General features: G+C 43.3%; 1 protein-coding gene across 1 annotated transcript in view; it reads right to left on the minus strand.

Annotated features, from left to right (window-relative positions):
* Positions 1–20236, minus strand: part of itgav (integrin, alpha V) — a 59946-nt gene that overhangs the window by 8616 nt on the left and 31094 nt on the right. Inside the window, exons 11-24 of the mRNA XM_060930444.1 lie at positions 19950–20002; positions 19575–19780; positions 18753–18944; positions 18438–18483; positions 17991–18098; positions 17425–17480; positions 15120–15274; positions 14346–14483; positions 11851–11918; positions 11597–11744; positions 11300–11389; positions 11078–11157; positions 10880–10960; positions 10688–10793 (exon numbers count right to left, since the gene is read on the minus strand). Of these exons, the coding sequence (XP_060786427.1) occupies positions 10688–10793; positions 10880–10960; positions 11078–11157; positions 11300–11389; positions 11597–11744; positions 11851–11918; positions 14346–14483; positions 15120–15274; positions 17425–17480; positions 17991–18098; positions 18438–18483; positions 18753–18944; positions 19575–19780; positions 19950–20002 (1527 nt within the window). The remainder of the gene's footprint in view (positions 1–10687; positions 10794–10879; positions 10961–11077; positions 11158–11299; positions 11390–11596; positions 11745–11850; positions 11919–14345; positions 14484–15119; positions 15275–17424; positions 17481–17990; positions 18099–18437; positions 18484–18752; positions 18945–19574; positions 19781–19949; positions 20003–20236) is intronic.

The raw sequence follows: 20236 nt of genomic DNA on the forward strand, positions 1-20236 counted from the left end.
AGTTAAGTTCAGAGACAACCGACCGAGACAACATGGCGTGCTCCAAAAGGCGGCGGAAAGTAGACAAGAAAAATCGTTTTAAAGATGAATGGACGGAGAAATATATGTTCATTCTTCCGGCGAGCAGTTCAAAACCAGTGTGCCTCATATGCTCCGAAAACGTGGCATTAATTAAAAGCGGCAACGTGAAGCGCCACTACGAAACAAAGCACAGCTCTTTTGAGCAAAGTTATCCCCTGAAGTCTGAGCTGAGGGCGCAAAATAACCCAACTGCAAGCACAGTATGATAGGTCTACCCGACTCATCACACATACACTTACAGCCCAGCAACGTGCAAACGAATGTTCCTTAAAAGTAGCGTGGATTTTGGGGCAACATAAAAAAACATTTAGTGATGGGACAGTTGTGAAGGAGTGCTTAAACGCCGTTGCTGAGACATTGATCTGCAAGGAAATGCTGCATTAAGAGAGCATTTTGAGACAACTGACCCTGCTACTTTCTGGTTACAGACTGTTTCTGAGCCCATGTTTACATTAGACCGTATCAGCGGATCATCAGATTAACGTTTTTAAAACGATTAGTGTGCACACAGCAACGCCAATACACAATTTGCGTGCACACAGCAACACCAATACACGGATACGCTCGGCTCCGCAGGCATCCTGCGCTCCAAATCACTCCGCCCTGAACAGCGAGTGCCCTCTGGAGGGTGCGCACTCCGGCCCTGCGCAGCTCACAGAGCGCGCAAGTGAAGTGCACAAGCTGTGATTCGGGACTGAGCCGCTGTGTGTGTGATCCCAGCGCATATCACTTACCACTTGCAAGTGGAAGGATGGCAAGCCTAAAGACAATCATAACTACACAATGGGCAGTATTTGCATCAGTATTTTCATACTTTTATACTCTTTAATGAAAGGTGATACAAGGTGGAAGTCCGCGCCGTTTTTCAGCAGTCACGTCACATGACCAACGCCAGCGAATCAGGAAGGTGGATGTCACAGTGACGTTGTCCAATGACGACGCCAGCTAGAGCTCAGCACAGCGTATCCGCGTATTCTCAATGTTTACACAGCACCGGACCAGACACGATCTTGATTGAATACGTGGACCCTGGCGGATTCCCGTTTCCCGCCGTTTCCAGGCGGTTTAATGTAAACGGACAGTGCATCCGTGAAGAAAATGAAACAGATACGGTCTAATGTAAACTTGGCCTGAGAGTGTGTTCCCTGGTCTAACCAAAGGAGCACTGCACACCTTGACTATGTTTGGATCGACTTACAGCTGTGAGTCAGCTTTTTCCACGATGAACATTGTCAAAACCAAGTACCGTTCTAGGCTCAACAATGAACACCTACATATCTGCATGAGAATGGCACTAACTCCATTCCAACCAAGATTTAAATTACTGGCAGGTCAGCCACATGCCCGTTTTTCTCATTAAGAAGAGTAAAAGAAGAATTAAAAGACAAAAGTTCAAAGAAAAATGTTCTGTTTGCATTTCCCCCCCAAAAAGCTACTTGTTTTCTGAAAATGTGGACTTTTTTTTTCTTGAAAAGTCGGCCCTCATTTTTTTAGGCTGGGACCTCCTTATTTTAAGAACAAAGAAGAGAAAATGTGAAGTCAATGCTCTGTTTGCACTTTTTAGTTAATGTTTTCTGAGTTGACTTTTTTACTTGAAGTGTAGGCCTTCAATTCTTCAGGTTGGGACCTCTTTAATTTAAGAGAAAAAGGAGTTATTCCACTCTGTTTGCACTTTTTTATTTATTTTATTCTGAGGTTTCTGTTTTCTTTAATCTGAAATAAAGGCCTTGAATTTATATTCCTGGGACGACTTTTATTTATGGTAAAAGAGATAGTTGTGCACTCAGTTCATTTCCTGGATTGGAAATTAACAATAAATATTGTTGAAACCATATGAAAATGTGGACATAGGGGAAGGCTATAAGACACAAGCTGGACTTCGGTTCGGACCTTCTACTTGGACAAAATTTAATAACTGGACCTCAGTGACTTTTAATTGAATACCCCTGCTGTAATTGATGCAGTATGTGGTTTGGCATTGTCATGTTGGAAAATGCAAGGTCTTCCCTGAAGGAGACGTCGTCTGGATGGGAGCATATGTTGCTCTAGAACCTGGATATACCTTTCAGCATTGATGGTGTCTTTCCAGATGTGTAAGCTGCCCATGCCACACGCACTAATGCAACCCCATACCATCAGAGATGCAGGCTTCTGAACTGAGCGCTGATAACAACTTGGGTCGTCCTTCTCCTCTTTAGTCCGAATGACACGGCGTCCCTGATTTCCATAAAGAACTTCAAATTTTGATTCGTCTGACCACAGAACAGTTTTCCACTTTGCCACAGTCCATTTTAAATGAGCCTTGGCCCAGAGAAGACGTCTGCGCTTCTGGATCGTGTTTAGATATGGCTTCTTCTTTGAACTATAGAGTTTTAGCTGGCAACGGCGGATGACACGGTGAATTGTGTTCACAGATAATGTTCTCTGGAAATATTCCTGAGCCCATTTTGTGATTTCCAATACAGAAGCATGCCTGTATGTGATGCAGTGCCGTCTAAGGGCCCGAAGATCACGGGCACCCAGTATGGTTTTCCGGCCTTGACCCTTACGCACAGAGATTCTTCCAGATTCTCTGAATCTTTTGATGATATTATGCACTGTAGATGATGATCTGTTCAAACTCTTTGCAATTTTACACTGTCAAACTCCTTTCTGATATTGCTCCACTATTTGTCGGCGCAGAATTAGGGGGATTGGTGATCCTCTTCCCATCTTTACTTCTGAGAGCCGCTGCCACTCCAAGATGCTCTTTTTATACCCAGTCGTGTTAATGACCTATTGCCAATTGACCTAATGAGTTGCAATTTGGTCCTCCAGCTGTTCCTTTTTTGTACCTTTAACTTTTCCAGCCTCTTATTGCCCCTGTCCCAACTTTTTTGAGATGTGTTGCTCTCATGAAATTTCAAATGAGCCAATATTTGGCATGAAATTTCAAAATGTCTCACTTTCGACATTTGATATGTTGTCTATGTTCTATTGTGAATACAATATCAGTTTTTGAGATTTGTAAATTATTGCATTCCGTTTTTATTTACAATTTGTACTTTATCCCAACTTTTTTGGAATCGGGGTTGTAGTTTTACTGACCAACTTAATTGTGCTCTGTAAATATAAACAAAGTTAGAATTTGATTCCTGCAAAACACACAAAAAAAAATTGGGACAGAAACAAAATAAGACTGAAAAGTTTACAGGGTATTCAAGTTTGGCCATTTTGGAAGATTCCACAATAAGCAGGTTAATTGGTAACATGATTGGGTTTAAAAGGAACAGCACCAAAGGCTCAGTCTTTGCATGTAAGGATGGGGCGTGGCTCACTGCTTTGTGCCAAAGTTCGCAAGAGAATTGTTCATCATTTCAAAAAGAACATTTCTCAGTGCAAGATTTTAGGTCTTTCAAAATCTGCAGAACATAATATTGTGAAAAGATTCAGGGAATTTGGAGACATCTCAGTGTGTAAAGGGCGGGGCCAGAAACCACTGTTGAATGGGCGTGACCTTCGAGCCCTCAGGCAGCACTGCCTGAGAAACCATCATGCTAATGTGACAAATATAGCTACATCAGCTCAGGAGGACTTCAGAAAACCGCTGCCACTTAACACAGTCTACTACTGCATCCAGAAATAGAACCTGAAACTGTATTGCACAAGGAGGAAGCCATTCATCAACTCTATACAGAAACGCCACCGATTTCTCTGGGTCTGTACTCATCTCAGATGGACCAAAAACAGTGGAAACATGTGCTGTGGTCAGATGAATCCACATTTCAGCTCATTTTCAGGAAAACTGGACATCAAGTTCTCAGTGCCAAAAGGGAACATGACCATACAGTTTGTTATCAGAGAAAGGTGTAAAAGCCAGCATCTGTGATGGTGGTGGTGGTGGGGGCCATCAGTGCCCAGGGCATGGGGGAGTGGCATGTGCAGAGTCCGTGTGCTTGACTGGTCTACTGCCAGTCCAGATCTGCCTCTTATTGAGATTGTATGGAGCATCATGAAGAGGAGAATCAGACAATGGCGACCACCAAATGTTGAGCAGCTGAAGTCTTGTATCAAGTCAGAATGGACAAAAATTCCAACTGCAAAACTGCAACAATTCGTATCCTCAGATCCCATACGATTAAAGTGTTATTACAGTACAGGCATTTAGCGGCACGGTGGTGTAGTGGTTAGCATGGTCGCCTCACAGCAAGAAGGTCCGGGTTCGAGCCCCGTGGCCGGAGAGGGCCTTTATGTGCGGAGTTTGCATGTTCTCCCCGTGTCTGCATGGGTTTCCTCCGGGTGCTCCGGTTTCCCCCACAATCCAAAGACATGCAGTTAGGTTGACGTGGGGCGGCCTTGGGCTGAGGTGCCCTTGAGCGAGGTATCTGCTCCCTGGGTGCTTTGGTGTGGCTGCCCACTGCTCTGGGTGTGTGTGTGTGTGTGTTCACTGCTTCAGATGGGTTAAATGCAGAGGATGAATTTCACTGTGCTTGAAGTGTGCATGTGACAAATAATAAAGGTTTCTTCTTCTTTTCTTCTATTTAGCAGATGCTCTTATCCAAAGAGCACACACACATACCCAGTGCCTGGGGAGCAGCTGGGAGTTAGGTACCTTGCTCAAGGGCACTTCATTCAACCATCCATTATCTGTAGCCACTTATCCTGCGCAGGGTCACGGGCAAGCTGGATCCTATCCCAGCTGACTATGGGTGAGAGGTGGGGTTCACCCTGGACAAGTTGCCAGATCATCACAGGGCTGACACATAGACACAGACAACCATTCACACTCACATTCACACCTACGCTCAATTTAGAGTCACCAGTTAACCTAACCTGCATGTCTTTGGACTGTGGGGGAAACCGGAGCACCCGGAGGAAACCCACGCGGACACGGGGAGAACATGCAAACTCCACACAGAAAGTAGCGCCTCCGATTTTCTGCGATCGCGGAAAACGGACGGAAATCGCGGAAATTGGGGTCGGAAACGGAATCTACACATTCTGACCTTTTCAAAACTTTTTTCGGAATTAAAATCCGTCAATTAGTCCTTTGGTGTGACTGATTGATTGTCCAGGTGAGAACATGACACGATTGCATTGGTCTCATCTTCTGAACAACCCCCAGTGTGATTTGCTCGCAGTGACGAATTGATTCGACTCTGAATCGACTCGTGTGCAGGAAGCGACTCGAGCGTGCTGCGTGTTTTGGTTTGGTGGATGTAAGCCACTAAACTGAGCTGTCATGCAACAGAAATGCCATGTGTTCTGGATATCTGGACCACTGAACAAAAGAGGAAATGAACGATGTTTGAAACTAGTTATTTATATAATTACTTAATCACTTACTAAGCGCCAGGTCTGTGTTCTCCATGCTCGGGTGAGTTTTGTGATTTGTCCGTGCACCTGCAAAGGGTGTTTTTTTTTTTTTTTTAAACCTTTTTCTCTGTCTGCGTATTTCAGACAAATGAAGGAGTTTATGAGCACGTTTTCAGTTGTACACATCCCTCGGGCAATGGGTTTGTTATTTATTTATTTAATTTCCCCCCTCCTTACCCTCCTTTTTAAATCCATGCAGTGTGAAACCAAACCGAGCAGCAAACAAACCAACGAATCAATTTCTCTCTGATTCATTATAATGTGAAGGAGGATAATAATAATAATAATAATAATAATAATAATAATAATAGTACATTTCTATTTGACGTGTGCAATAAGGCTAAGGCTGTAATCCACAACACTCAGCTGTGTGTAAATTTTATACGTTGAAAATCTAAAAATGCCAATTTAGTTGTCATTTGAGCATATAACTGAAACAAACTGTCTGAAACGGAATTGAAACGGAATTAGCCATTCTCTGAAATGGAATTTAATGTTTTTTGAAACGGAAAATAGGAGGCTCTAGAAAGGTCCCCATCAGCTGCTGGGCTCGAACCCAGAACCTTGTTGATGTGAGATGACAGTGCTAACCACTACACCACTGTAAGGGCACGTCAACCATGGATTTTTTTTCTGCCAGTCCAGAGAATCAAACCAGTGACTCTTTGGGCCCAAAGCTGCTTCTCTAACCTTTAGGCCATGGCTTCCCCATTATTAAAAGGAAAGTCACAACGGTAATAATGTCTCTGTCCCAACTTTTTTTGAGTGTGTTACAGGCATCAAATTCTACCTTTGTTTAAATTTACAAAATACAATTAAGTTGGTCAGTAAAACTATTGAAACGCTTTTCTTTGCTCTTTTGTCAGTTAAATAAAGGTTCACGTGAATTAACAAATCACAGATTTTTGTTTTTATTGCGTTTTGGAAAGTATCCCAACTTTTCTGGAAATGGGGTTATCAAAAAGCCCAGAAACTCCTGTCCAAATGTCTGGGTTCCTCAAAATGGAGTGGGTTCCTGAAAAGGTTCCTGTTACATCATAAAAAGAAAAAATGCTGAGCTACTGAGTTTAGGCTTATGAGATCATGTATAATATGCCACTGCCCTGTCCTTCAACCTAACTACCGGCAACTGACGATTATATTGCCTGTTACTTTAGAGAGGTGCAGGCTCCAGCAATGCCGATGGGGGAAAGAATGGGACATGGCCAGACAAATGCATCATGTGTCGTGTGTATGGTACATCATTACAGTCAGCCATGTTTCCCACAGACTTTTAAATCATCCAACGCGATAGTTGGACTCCTATCAGTGATTCCCAACATGATCGCCAATCATTCCAAGTCTAATGGATTCTCTGAACCCTTTAATTGATGGTGTACAGAGCACAGAGACAACAAGATTATGTAAACTGCAGAAATATTTTTATACCAAACATAATGTCAAATATTGGTATTCTGGAAATGGTAAGGTTTAGTAATAACAATGAATAGTTTAAAGTTATATACATGCACACATACCAATCACAGGTTGAAACCCAGAGCTCAATTTGGCTGAATTATAAAAGCCGAAAGTGGTAGCAAATGGAGAGCCGTTTGGGAGCTGAAAGAGCCTGCTCTTACTGGTGATAATCTGGCTCACTACAAAGAGCTGGAATTCCCATCACTATTACTCGCTTTTAAAATGTAATATCTCAAAAAAGAGAGTGTTTAAAACGAAAAACAAAGAGGAAAGAGGGTGGGACAAACAGTGGTAATCAGTGATTGGTCGAAAACGCATTCCAGGCGTTACACTGAGAGTCAAGCGAACCTGCATCCTAAACCCGTATAACAGCGGGTTATCTTTTTTTAAATTAAAGTCAATAAAGGGATCTCAAAATTCACTAAATCTAGTGACAAAGTCTCTTCACTGACAACACTGAAGCAGCGTTTGGATCTGGAAGTGCCTATTGGCGTCAGACTTAACAAGTGGGTAGTGATACACTTACTAAATGTTCTATGTATGCACAGCGCAGAGGTTTGGAAATTTTGAATCGTCTTCTCGTTCTTGCGTGGAGAGATTAAAAATAACCCCACATGTATTGTGGACACAGTCCTTTTCAAAACTGATAGAAATGAGTGAGTTTTCAAAAATATCTGGATAAGTGTAGACAAGGCTCCAGACCAAGCCAAAAGCTACATGAGGACGACAGCACACCCAGATAAGAGGAAAAAAAAGCTGTTATGACGGTAATGATGGTGATGGGATCCACACTGCGGTACACCTCCCATATCGTGGTATGGCAGTGATGAGGTTATTGTTGCAGCCCGAGCTGTTAGGCGCAATAATATCTGTCTGCACAGCCACAGTTTCATCACTACTCCTTCTTGGATCATCACCTTCTCATTGCTTGTGTGCCCCATTGATCCTGAGAGCGATGCCATTGGGAGCTCAGGCTCCTGGTAGGGTCACCCTTGGCAGCAAGGTCAAAGGGGAGGGGCCAGACAAAGAATGGTCCGAAGTGCTACATGGACGCACTCAAGGGTGAACCCCAATGGACTGGGGTTTCAGTCGCCGCCGCAACCTGGTTTCCATCCATCACCTTAATGTCTTGTTTTGCCACGGACCCAAATGGAGAGTGGGTCAAGGATTCGGATCCAGTCTTCTGCGCAGTCAGATCTATATGAAGCACAGGCGTAAGGGATAAGCCCATCGGCAATAAGTGGAGAATGACGGGGACAAGCTCCGATGTAGCTGTCAGTCCTTAGTTCGAAGTCTACACATATGGTCGTGGAATCATGATGGTCATTTCTCTTGCTAAGCTACAGGGTGAAGCAGAGAATCAGCAGCGGTTTCCACAAATGAGCCGCCATTTTTATGGACAGTACTGCTCACCTTGAATGGGGAAGGGTCTTGATTTCCTGTCCAGACCGGCCAAGGAAATTCCATCCCAAACTTGGAGCTGCCTCACATGCGAGAGCCCGACACGGACGTCCCTGAAACAAATCCTCACTCGCGAGGAAAGGCCAACGAACAAATGAACAAGTTTCATCAAAGTGGCTGCTGGTTTATCTTTCTGACTCTTAAGCTAATTGTAGAGGTACACCCAGCGTATGGGCATGTTTTCTTTTATGCACTCCGCTCTTACTATGATGAAGCCCCATCGTAAAGACTACATATAGCAGGTCACCCAATCACCTACTGCGTAAGCTGCTGTGATGGCCAATGGGGAGTGTGGAGAGGGAGGGACATGCGGGAGACGAGAGCCACAGAAGGAGAAGATGGCGGCGTCCTGATACGGTTATCATGCAGATTTATCCTGCCGAAATATATAGCGTGAAAGTACTAACGAACTTCATGAACACTGTATGTTTACGTTGAAGTTTAAAGCGAGCTGGGTTCAGTTTCTATGTGCGGAAGAACTGCGGTTGAAGTGGTCGAGTCAGAGGGGCTTCAATCAACTTTCAAGACCGCGAATCGTTGTAAGTGAGAAAGTGTTGGATGTCGTAGAGCGAGGAGAAATTTCCTCTAGTTAATCTTTCCAGTGAGTTTATGCTTAGAGAAATTTAGTCCGTCGTCTCCAACGGGAGGACATCACGACAACACTCAAGGAAAGCCAGTGAACTCCACTTCCGCGGCAGCAGCTTTTCCTGGATCTGCTGCCCACGCCTCCTCCCTCATTCTCCGTTCACTCTCCCCGGCCTGCAGCACTGACGGTGTGGTTTGTGAGTATTTCCCCTGCCACATGAGACTCTCCAGTACTGTCAACCAGCCCCAAAGACCGAACTGATTTCGTGAACAGTTCATGGGCCAACATAGTCTGTTTTGAGTGGAAGGGACTTTCGGTTTAGACAACCCTTTTTGATGTTACAAACTGTACTGTTTTTTTTTTTTTTTGGAAGAAAGACCGAAATGCTTTTGGTTTGGGGTTGAACACTGTAGTGTGAGAACTGTGTACTTATTGGTCTGTCTATTATTGAGCTAATGTACACCAAACTATAATTTTGAGGTAAACAGGTGGCGCACAGCATCCTAAGTTAATTTTATGGTTTAGGTGATTGGAATAAGAATCATTACTTTGGTCAAAGCGCCCTTTTCTTTTGTTAGACTCACCGGTGAGCAGGAAGGTTTTGCCATTTATTTAATTTCCTGTTTCGGAGTTTGAGAGGGTTTTTGGTGGAAGCACCATTTCGTTAAATATCTGTTTAAGAGTTTGAGAAGGTATTTACTTGGAAACACCATTTTGTTATTAATATAATAAAAATCTTAGGTAACTTACCTGAACCCAATCACATCGTGGGTTTCATATGTTACATAATCAACATTTCAATTGTTTTAGGTGGGTTTCTGATAAATTTGTGATATAAAACTAAAATAAAGCAACTTTTTTTTCTTCTTCTTCTTCTTTCCAGTGTTGTAAAAGTGCTGCCACTTATAAAAACTATCTATATTCCATTTTGGCTAATAGATCCTCCTAAATCTGACACAGTGCACCGAAAAACATCTGAAGAAAGTTCCTGGAAAAGTTAATGACTTGGACAGTTACATAGTGAAGAAATACTATTGAAATAGTTTCTGAACTGTTGAAAAAATGTTCCTGGAAGGAATCCCAACCTTGTAAATATGGTTCTGAGTTCCTGAAAGATGAGCTGGGTTTTTTGAACAAAGTTACACGGTTACCGAAAACACGTTCTTGCTCATTGGGGAGAGATTAGGGATAAAATTAGCTCATGTTTTAAGTCGTTCAAATTCTGTAAAGCTGCTTTGCGACAATGCTTATTGTTAAAAGCGCTATACAAATAAACTTGACGTTCTGAAATATGACGGTAAGTCAAAAAGTTCTAAGACATATGTTATAATTTCAAAAGGAATTCAAAAGAATTCAAAAAAGGAATACAAAGAAGGAATTCTCCGATGGAAACATCACTTGCAGAAGTGTTTAGAATTAAATGGAGGCTATGTAGAGAAATAACTTCGTTATTTTCATAAATAAAGATTTTTTTTTTCATTTGTCTTAGAACTTTTTGACTTACCCTCGTAGTTCCTGGATTCAGTTTCCAAAAAAAAAAAAGAAAAGAAAAAAAAATCCCAGAGTTTCTGAAACAGTTCTTGAAAATTTGTGGTTCCTAACAAAGTTTCTCAGGTCCTCTAAAGGTTCCTGTGGTGGCAATGGGGCGGATGTCTTCTTTCCCATGTATAAAGTAGGACAGAGTATTAATAAGCTTTACCTCTCACTCTCACACACACACACACACACACACACACACACACACACCTCATAGACGTGTTGCACTAATGGGCCGATGTCGTCCACCACCACAGGATTCTCTTTGGGCTGCCAGTTAGCGATGGGCAGGAACACCTGCTCTGGGGCAGAAGCACTGTAGGAACACACACACACACAGAGTTATTATTATCATCATTATTATTATGACAGTGGTAATGTCGGAGTGTGTCAGTGTCTCACCCTCGGATCTCCACCTTAGCGAGTACAGCCAGCTTGGTGATCACAGTAACCAGGTTACTGCTGCTGTTATACTGATTAGAGCTGAGAACAAAACAGAGAGACAGAGATTAACCAGCAGGGCGCGCTAATGCACCTCTAACACAGCCGTGTGTGTGTGTGTGTGAGAGAGAGAGAGAGAGAGAGAGAGAGAGAGTGTACCTTAGTATCTGTAGGTCAAACTTCACTGATGTGTCCTGCTCTGACAACTGATGAACACTGATGTGCAAACCAGCCATGATCTGTCACACACACACACACACACACACACACACACACACACACACACACACACACACACACACACACACAATCTGAGCTTCAATTTGCCCCAAAGTTGTTTAAAAAATGTGCCATTTGTATTGTGTGTGTGTGTTTTTTTACCTTAGTTTCTTTTTTCATGGGGTTTCCCAGGTCACACACCACTCTGGTCTGATTCTCCCTCTTATACGCACAGGAGAGCCGTGACAACGTCTAACACAACAACATCACGCATACACACACACACACACACAGTCAGAGTACTATAGCAGGAATGCATGTAAACCCACATGTTTTCACGTCTAGACTACAGGGATTAAGATTAACAACAGGTTGCTTAATACCACCCCAATGCAGATTATTAAGTGTGTGTGTGTGTGTCTGTGTGTGTGTGTGTGTGAGAGAGAGAGAGAGACTGACCTTATTGTTTCTCACCACACCGATGAAGTCAGCCTGAGGTGGGATGATGATGCTGAGCTCCGCCTCGTACGCTCCCTCACCGCAGTTCTCTGCGGTCACCTCCAGAGTCAAAGGGCTATCGTCTCCGATATAGATCTGCTTCTGATCGCTGACACACGTACAGACAGACGCAGTTAAGGGGAGAACCTGAAACCCCACTCAACTAGGTGGGACGTGACAGGTGTGTGTGTGTGTGTGTGTGTGTTTTGACTCACCTGGCAACAGCCAGCTTCAGATCTGGTTTACATATATTATCATCACCACAGTCCAACAGTATGTGGGCCTACAGAGCACACACACACACACACACACACACACACACACACACACACACACTTCTTATAATCCCTTGTTTTGGTCTGTAACTAAAACAGACACATGATTGTGGACATTAGTTTGTTATTTAGTCAGCCGGAATACTTGTCCAACCCCAATTCCAACGAGAACTGGGAGTAAACTCACTACAGAGTACCCCCCGCTTACGAGCCTGTCATCATATAATCGCCAGATGTCAGGGGATAAGTTGAATTATCTCCCCTCTGAAACATCGGACCAGGATTATTTTCCTTCATGCACATCTTCAGGTGGTTTAAACTGCAACTATGTAAAGTTCCATCAAAATCCATCAAACCGTTTCAGAGGAGTTGCACTTACAAGACACATGGAAAGATAGACGGACGGACGGACGGACAGACAGGGTGATTCCTATACCCCCCCCCCCCCCCCCAAAAAAAAACACTTTGTTTGCCGGGGGGGTATAAAAAAGTTGGGATGCTGTGTAAACTGTAAATAAAAACAGATTGTGGTAATTTGTAAATCATGGAGATGCTATATTTCATTGAAAATAGTACAAAGACAACATATAAAATGTTGGAACTGAGAAATTTTATTGTTTTTGAAAAATTTCTCCTCATTTTGAATTTGATATCAGCAACACGTTTCAGAAAAGTTGGGACAGGGTCGTGTTTACCGCTGTGTTGCATCACCTCTACTTTTAACAACACTCTGTAAACGTTTGGGAACTGAGGAGACTGAGTGTGTAGTTCTGAAAGAGAAATGTTGTCCCATTTGTGCCTGATATATAATTTTAGTTGCTCAAGAGTTCGGGGTCTCCTTTGTCATATTTTGCACTTCATAATAAATGGGAAACAGGTCTGGACTGCAGCAGGCCAGTTTAGCACCCAGACTCTTTTACTCCAGAGCCATGTAGTTTTAATATGTGCAGAAAGCGGTTTGTCATTGTCTTGCTGAAAGAAGGAAGGTCTTCCCTGAAAAAGATTTAGTCTGGATGGCAGCGTATTGCTCTGAAACGTGTTTATATCATTCAGCATTAATGATGCCTTCCCAGATGTACAAGCTCCCCATGTCATGTGCACTAACGCCCCCTCATACCATCACAGATGCTGCTTTTGAACTGTGCACTGATAACAAGCCGGATGGTCCCTCTCCTCTTTAGCCTGGAGGACGCTGGGTCCATGAATTCTAAAAACAATTTCTACTTTTGATTCGTCAGACCTCGGGACAGTTTTCCACTTCGCCTCAGTCCATCGTAAAAGAGCTCGGGCCCAGAGAAGGGGGCGGGGTTTCTGGATATTGTTTATATCTGGTTTTAACTTGCGTTTGTGGATGCAGTAATGAAGTGTTTTCACAGACGATGGTTTTCTGAAGTGTTCCTGAGCCATACAGTGATTTCCACTACAGACACGTGTCTGCTTTTAATGCAGTGTCTCCTGAGGGCCTGAAGATCACAGGCATCCAATGTCAGTTTTCAGCCTTGTCTCTCGCATACAGAGATTTCTCCAGATTCTCTGAACCTTTTAATGATATTATGGACCACAGATGATGTGATCCACAAATTCTTTGCAGTTTTACACTGAAGAACGTTATTCTTAAATTGTTGCACTGTTTGCCCACGCAGTCTTTCACAGAGCGGTGAACCCCGCCCCATCTTTACTTCTGAGAGACTCCGCCTCTCTGGGATGCTCTTTTTATACACAATCATCTTAAGCTGGGCAGACACTGTGCGATTTTTTCAATCGTGGTATTCAGCTGCTGCTCACACTGTACGAATGAATCGCAGGGGTAAACAGCACGCAGCTTACGATTCCAGTTCTCACACTATACGATCCGATGCTCAGATGCGATGCTCAGGATTTCAAACAGGTTTGATTTTCATCCGATCGATCGGGAGGTCGTGAGGTGTTAATCGCTTGTCGTTACCCCATGTATACTACACGATCCGAGACGCACGATTGAGCCAGAACTCGGCCCCATCTCCAAAATAGTCGTACGAGTGAAAACTGTGTCAAAATTGGGCCAAAAATCGCACAGTGTATGCCCAGCTTTACTGACCTGTTGCCAATTAACCAAATTAGTTGTTTTTGTTTCTTGCATGACACAACTTTTTGTCTTTTGTTGTCCCGTCCCAACTTTTCTGAAATGTGTTGTTGACCTCAGATTCAAAATGAGCATATAGTTTTCAACAAAACAATAAAATTTCTCAGTTTCAACATTTGATATGTTGTCTTTGTACTATTTTCAATGAAATATAGGGTTTCTATGAGTTGAAAATCTTCATATTTACATTTTACACAGTGTCCCAGGTTTTTTGGAATTGGGGTTGTATAATGATGAGGATGAGAAGGATGCTGCTGCTGATGATGCTGATGATGTGCATGTGTGGATTTGAACACTGCTCGGTGTTAAATACCTGTTTGGTGACGTTGGCGGGGTTAGACTGGTCCAGGATGGGCTGCAGACCCGTTTTATCTGCTGCGCTCATGTAATCCAGACTGAACTCCATGAAGATGGAGATGGGCGTGATCTTGTCCCTGAACTCTGACTCATCCTACACACACACACACACACACAGAGAATGGGAGTGAGCTCAGGCATGGGGAATGTGTGTGCACTTTACTTTTTGCTCATTGCCTTTTCAGGTCAAAACTCCCTCTGGCTCTGCTCTGTTGTTTTTTACCAAATAACACAGTTATGTGTGTGTGTGTGTGTGTGTGTGTGTGTGTGTGTGTGTGTGTGTGTGTGTGTGTGTGTGTGTGTGCATTCTGTGCCAGCATGGCTTACACAGCACGAGACTAATTAGAGCAATTTTAAGCTGTTTTTCACCCCGAGGCAGAGAGCGGCTCCACTGAAATCAGGATTATTATCGCTAACAAAAACTAAAACCACATACACAGGAATAAAACAGTGTCAAATTAAACTAAATATCCAAACACTGCATCTAATTAATGATCAGTGTTCTGCAAGGGGTTTATTAAACATCAGCCACAAACACAGCTCCAGAACTTTCAGTCTAGAACAGAAACTTCTGAAACTAAAACTAAAATTAAAAACAGACGTCATTCTGTTCTCTGTTCACTTTCAGGATGAGTATTTCTTTCAGAAAGTAAAGCGTCATAGTGTGTGTGTGTGTGTGTGTGTGTGTGTGTGTGTGTGTGTGTGTGTGTGGTGTGTGTGTGTGTCTCACTATGAGATAAGCCCGCAGCTCCTCACAGGATGGAACTCCTCCGTTAGTGACACTCATGAACTTGGTGTACTGAGACAGACGGTTGTGAAGAAACAACACGCGCTTTATCGCTCCCTTCTGCTTCAGACGGTCCAGAGTGAGGTCCACCTGGAACTCTACACACACACACACACACACACACACACACACACACACACACACACCTTCAGGTGACCTTGATTCATTTCTTTTCGCAAGTTTTTTTAGATTTGTTTTGAGTCATTTGAGATGAATTGATTCAGATTTACTTTCCACTCCTTTTGTATCGTCTGATCATTCATTTTTAGATGTTATATAATTCAGATTCACATTTTAATTCATTTGTAGTTTACATTTGATTAAAGTTTCCAAATTGCAATTCGTTCATAAGTTACACTGGATTCAGGCTCATTTTTATTAGTCTTGATTCAGGTTCATAAATTTGATTTACTGGCAGATTTGACTTAAATCTGGTTGATAATTATTCAAAAGGATTCCAGTTAATATATTTGATTCCTTTGTAAATTACACTCAGTTCAGTTTAATTTTTATAAGACAATTCAGGGTCATAGTTGATTCATTTGTAGGTTACATTTGATTCAGATTCATCCAATTAGTTCGTTGTCATCTACAGTATACTTGATTCAAATTCATTTGAACTATTCTTGATTGAGGTGCATATATATATGATTCATTTGATTCAAGCGACTCCTGCACGTGTTCACACACACACACACACACGCACACACACTCTCTCTCCTCCCAGAACACTTCATGCACAATCCCACCACACACACACACGCATGCGCACGCGCGCACACACACGCACACACTCTCTCCTCCCAGAACACTCCATGCACAATCCCACCACACACACACACACACACACACTGTCCCCCAGGTGCTCCCGCACATACTCCCTGCACGAATTTCCCCCAGACACACCCCTTGGAGACTGTGTGTTTGTGTGTGAGTGTTTCTCCAAAAAGCATACACACCTGGTGCAGAGTCACACATTCCCTGTGCGTACTCTCATTATTCACTACACTGTAGCTCTCAGGGATGAGAATGGGACATTTAAAAAAACTCTGAAATGTCTGCCAAGGGCACACATAAAGCACGCAAAGCATGCATGGGGGGGGGGGGGGGGGGGGGGGGGGGGGGTTTCAAAGGGGGGGGTGCCCAATTCACCATCCCCCTTTCCCACATATATATATATGCATGTTTTCAAATTCAATGATGGTTTAAAATGTTTATAAACTTTAAGATAACAAATCCCTACAGATATAATCATATATATATATCGTGAGTGATAATGGAGGTAACCGTAACGATATATTCGATTCCTCCTGACTCTATCTTTGACAATTTAAGTAAAACGTACCTTTGTGCTTTTTTGTTTTGATGTGCTCCTGGACGTTTCTCGCTCCTCCGTTTCCATAATTGATCATATCTGAGCACAGAATACACAGAACCTTTCCGGCACGGCCACTTTTCGGATATGTTCCGTCAGGCACGTCGTCACAGTTTGTGTCCCTATCTGCACGGTAACGCTACTATCGAGCCATGCCCATCGGAAACAGTTCGTTTGATTTATCGATTTCCCTGGCACGATCCTCATTTTTGCGGTACAAAACTTTCACCATATTGGCGAAGTAATTTTGAAAACTAACCAAAATAACTAGAACTTAAGAAGTGATCAAAACCGTGTACGTGTAGCTTGTTTCTCCGTGAATTGCAGAAGTGAGATGAAACTAGCGCCAAAACGTTGCCGGAAATCGTCGTGAGTTGTCGTTAGCATAAATGTTGAAGAAAGCAATGACGATTTCCGTTATCACAGCTGCAACTAATTTTGCGATGAGCGTTGCCGAAAGATGCTGGTGGGCGGGCGGTCGGTCGGTCCTGCCTGCTTGTGCCACCACAAGCCTCGCCTCGCACCGACCCCCCCCCCCCCCCCCCCCCCCCCCCCGAAATTTTCTCAACGGATTTACATGTTTCACAAAAATGACATTTTCAGCGGGAAAAACTCGGAATTCCGCAGATCCGCGGAAAATTCTCATCCCTGCACTCTTCATTCAGTACAATATTATAAAGCTTCAAAGTGCAAAAAGTGTGCGTGTGTATGTGTGTGTGTGTGTGTGTGTGTGTGCAGCAGGGTGTGTGTCTGGAGACTATTATATTCATGTAGTCTCAGCATGACACAGTTTACGACATCCTCTCCCTCCTACAGAGACAATATTCAAACCCACGCGTGTGTGTGTGTGTGTGTGTGTGTGTGTGTATTTACTCAGATTGGACGGTGCTCCTTTCCCACTGGCCTTCAGACAGTATTTCACCATGAAACTAACAGAACAGAAAATGCATTTAGATATAAAGAGATCTCGAGGATCCTGATGATGTACAGCAGAAATGAGCCGACGACTCCGTCACAAGGTTTTCTGCACTGTATCCTTTTACTTTTATAAAAGAACACGACAAATTATTAAATCAAAGCACTTTGTAGGTTTTAACATCAGTAAGTGCAAGTATTAGACATCTGTCTCCCTACAATTATTTGTTCTCTAAATTACGACGTATATTTTGGTTATAAATGATTGAATTTTTCAATAAAATATAGCAGCAAGCAGCGATGAGGGGGCCAAGCATGCCGGCAGGACACAGTTGTCATGGAAATCACACAATGATCACTCGATGGGTTTATACGTTATCAGCCTGTTATGATTATTACGTGTAAATATTAATTCACTAATAATCCTGGGTCCAGCTAACAGTGTAATGGTGTTGTGGTTAAGGTCGACTCCAAAGAGGGGAAGTTAATAAGGGCGCATTGTGAAATGAAACACAGCCACTGACCACGACACCATGGTGCTTGTTCCAGGGAGTGTGCAGGTTTTATCCTCCAGACTCAGGACCTGGGGCGTTATATCCAGGGTGGAGTTCACACTGATCACTGGGCGAGCCCTGAGGTCCAGTCACACACACACACACACACACACACACACACACACACACACACAGAAGCCAAGCAAAATTCCATCTTTACACATCCTCCTGGATTTGAGTGAAAATATCACTTTTTTCCCATCCTTGTGTGTGTGTGTGTGTGTGTGTGTGTGTGTGTGTGTGTGTGTGTGTGTGTGTTTCTTTCAACATAAGTGTCAGCTGTTACAGCAAACTTCCTTAATAGGCCATAAAGCTAAAAGACACACTGTGAGTTAATGAGAAATGTGTGTGTGTGTGTGTGTGTGTGTGTGTGTGTGTGTGTGTGTGTGTGTGTGTGTGTATTAAACACTGCAGTACCTGTAAAGAACAGCTTTGTCAGCTCCAAACACACCCACGACCAGATCTACACACACACACACACACACACACACACACACACACACACACACACACACACACAATATGATACAGAAATTAATGAACATGTATCAGATATTCCTGTACAGATCTGCAGGTGTCCCCTTCCTTTATCTCCCATTATTCTTTCTTTTTCAGAATATTACAGATCATGCCAATAAAACACAGGAGAGAGAGAGAGAGAGAAACAGAGAGAGAGAGACAGAGAGAGAGAGAGAGATGAGATAAGGGAGGGGTTCCCGGTGTGGGTCGTACCCGGGTAGCCGTTCCGGTCGATGTCTGTGGCTCCGTGCATGGCGTACCCGAAGCTGGGAGGCAGTGAGGCCGATGCCCACTTTCCCTCCAGGACCTGAGAGGGCTGAGAGTCCAGCCCACTCGCTCGCCCGTTATAGATATACACCAAACCCTGTTGAGAGGGACCACCGTACGGAGCCGACACCGCCACGTCTGTACCAGAAACACACACACACACACACACACACACACACACACACACACACACACACACACACACAATCAGCTAAAGAAGAATTAGTCAGCCATTTCAGAGAAAACTCACACAGATACAACCTGGGAAGATGAAGATGATGAGAAAGAGGAGGATTATTCAGAGATAAAGAAGAAATGTGAAGGAGAGGTGAGGGACGAGCTGTTAGAGAGAGAGGAGAAGAAAAGAACAGAAGGAAGAAACAAGGAGGAGGAGGAAGGGGCCTGTCTGTTTCTGTCTGTCTGTCTGTCTCTTTGTTTGTCTCTCAGTCTCTTTGTCTGTCTTGCTATCTCTTTGTCTGTCTGTTTCTTTGCCTCGCTGTCTGTCTCTTTGTCTGCCCATCTGTCTGTCTGTCTCTTTTGTCTGCCCATCTGTCTCTTTGTCTCTCTGCCTGTCTGTCTGTCTGTCTGTCTGTCTTTTTTCTAGACAGAAAATAGACTAAGAAAATAAAGAAGGAAATGGAAGGGAAACAAAAGACTAGTGGAAGAAGAAAAGAAAAAGGAGAAGGACAAAAAAAACCCAAGTGATCTGTAGGGTGAATGATGTACTATAATGGGCCTGAGAAGTGTGTGCGTGTGTGTGTGTGTCACCGTTGAAGCCGTCCCCGTCCAGGTCCCCCAGGCTGGTGATGGAGCTGCCGAAGCGAGAGTAGATCTCAGAGCCGGTCAGTTTAAGAGGAGGCTGGAAGGAGAAGCCGCCGTTCGACAGGTAAACGTACACCTGTCCCACTTCACGCAGCTTCCCATCAGAGCCACGCTCCATAAACAGAGGAGCTCCAACAAACAGGTCCATCCTCCTGCACACACACACACACACACACTTATTACCAGTGTTTGGATTACCAGAGAAAAGGGAAAAACAACCACAGATATTATCATAAACGCTTCAGTAATAAAATAATTACTGTACATGAGGACACAGAGGAAAGGAAGAGGAAGGAAAAAAATAAGTAGCAGAACAATGACCTGTCGTTATTGATGTCTGTTGCAGCGACTGCGTTTCCGAAATATGCTGCCATCTGAAACAATAAATCATTCATCACTACAGCCGCTAACATACATTTACACACATCACACTATCACTGCAGGGACGGTGGGGAAAATACAAATTCAAAAAAACAAAAACCCCAAAGATGTCTAAATATAATTAGACGTGTATTTCATTGCAGACAGAATGAACCCGAGATATTTCATGTTTTCTTGGTCAACTTCATTTCATTTGTTAATATACATCCATTCCTGTGTTTCAGACC

Source organism: Neoarius graeffei, chromosome 9 (genome assembly GCF_027579695.1).
Source record: "Neoarius graeffei isolate fNeoGra1 chromosome 9, fNeoGra1.pri, whole genome shotgun sequence".
NCBI classification, from domain to species: Eukaryota; Metazoa; Chordata; class Actinopteri; order Siluriformes; family Ariidae; genus Neoarius; species Neoarius graeffei.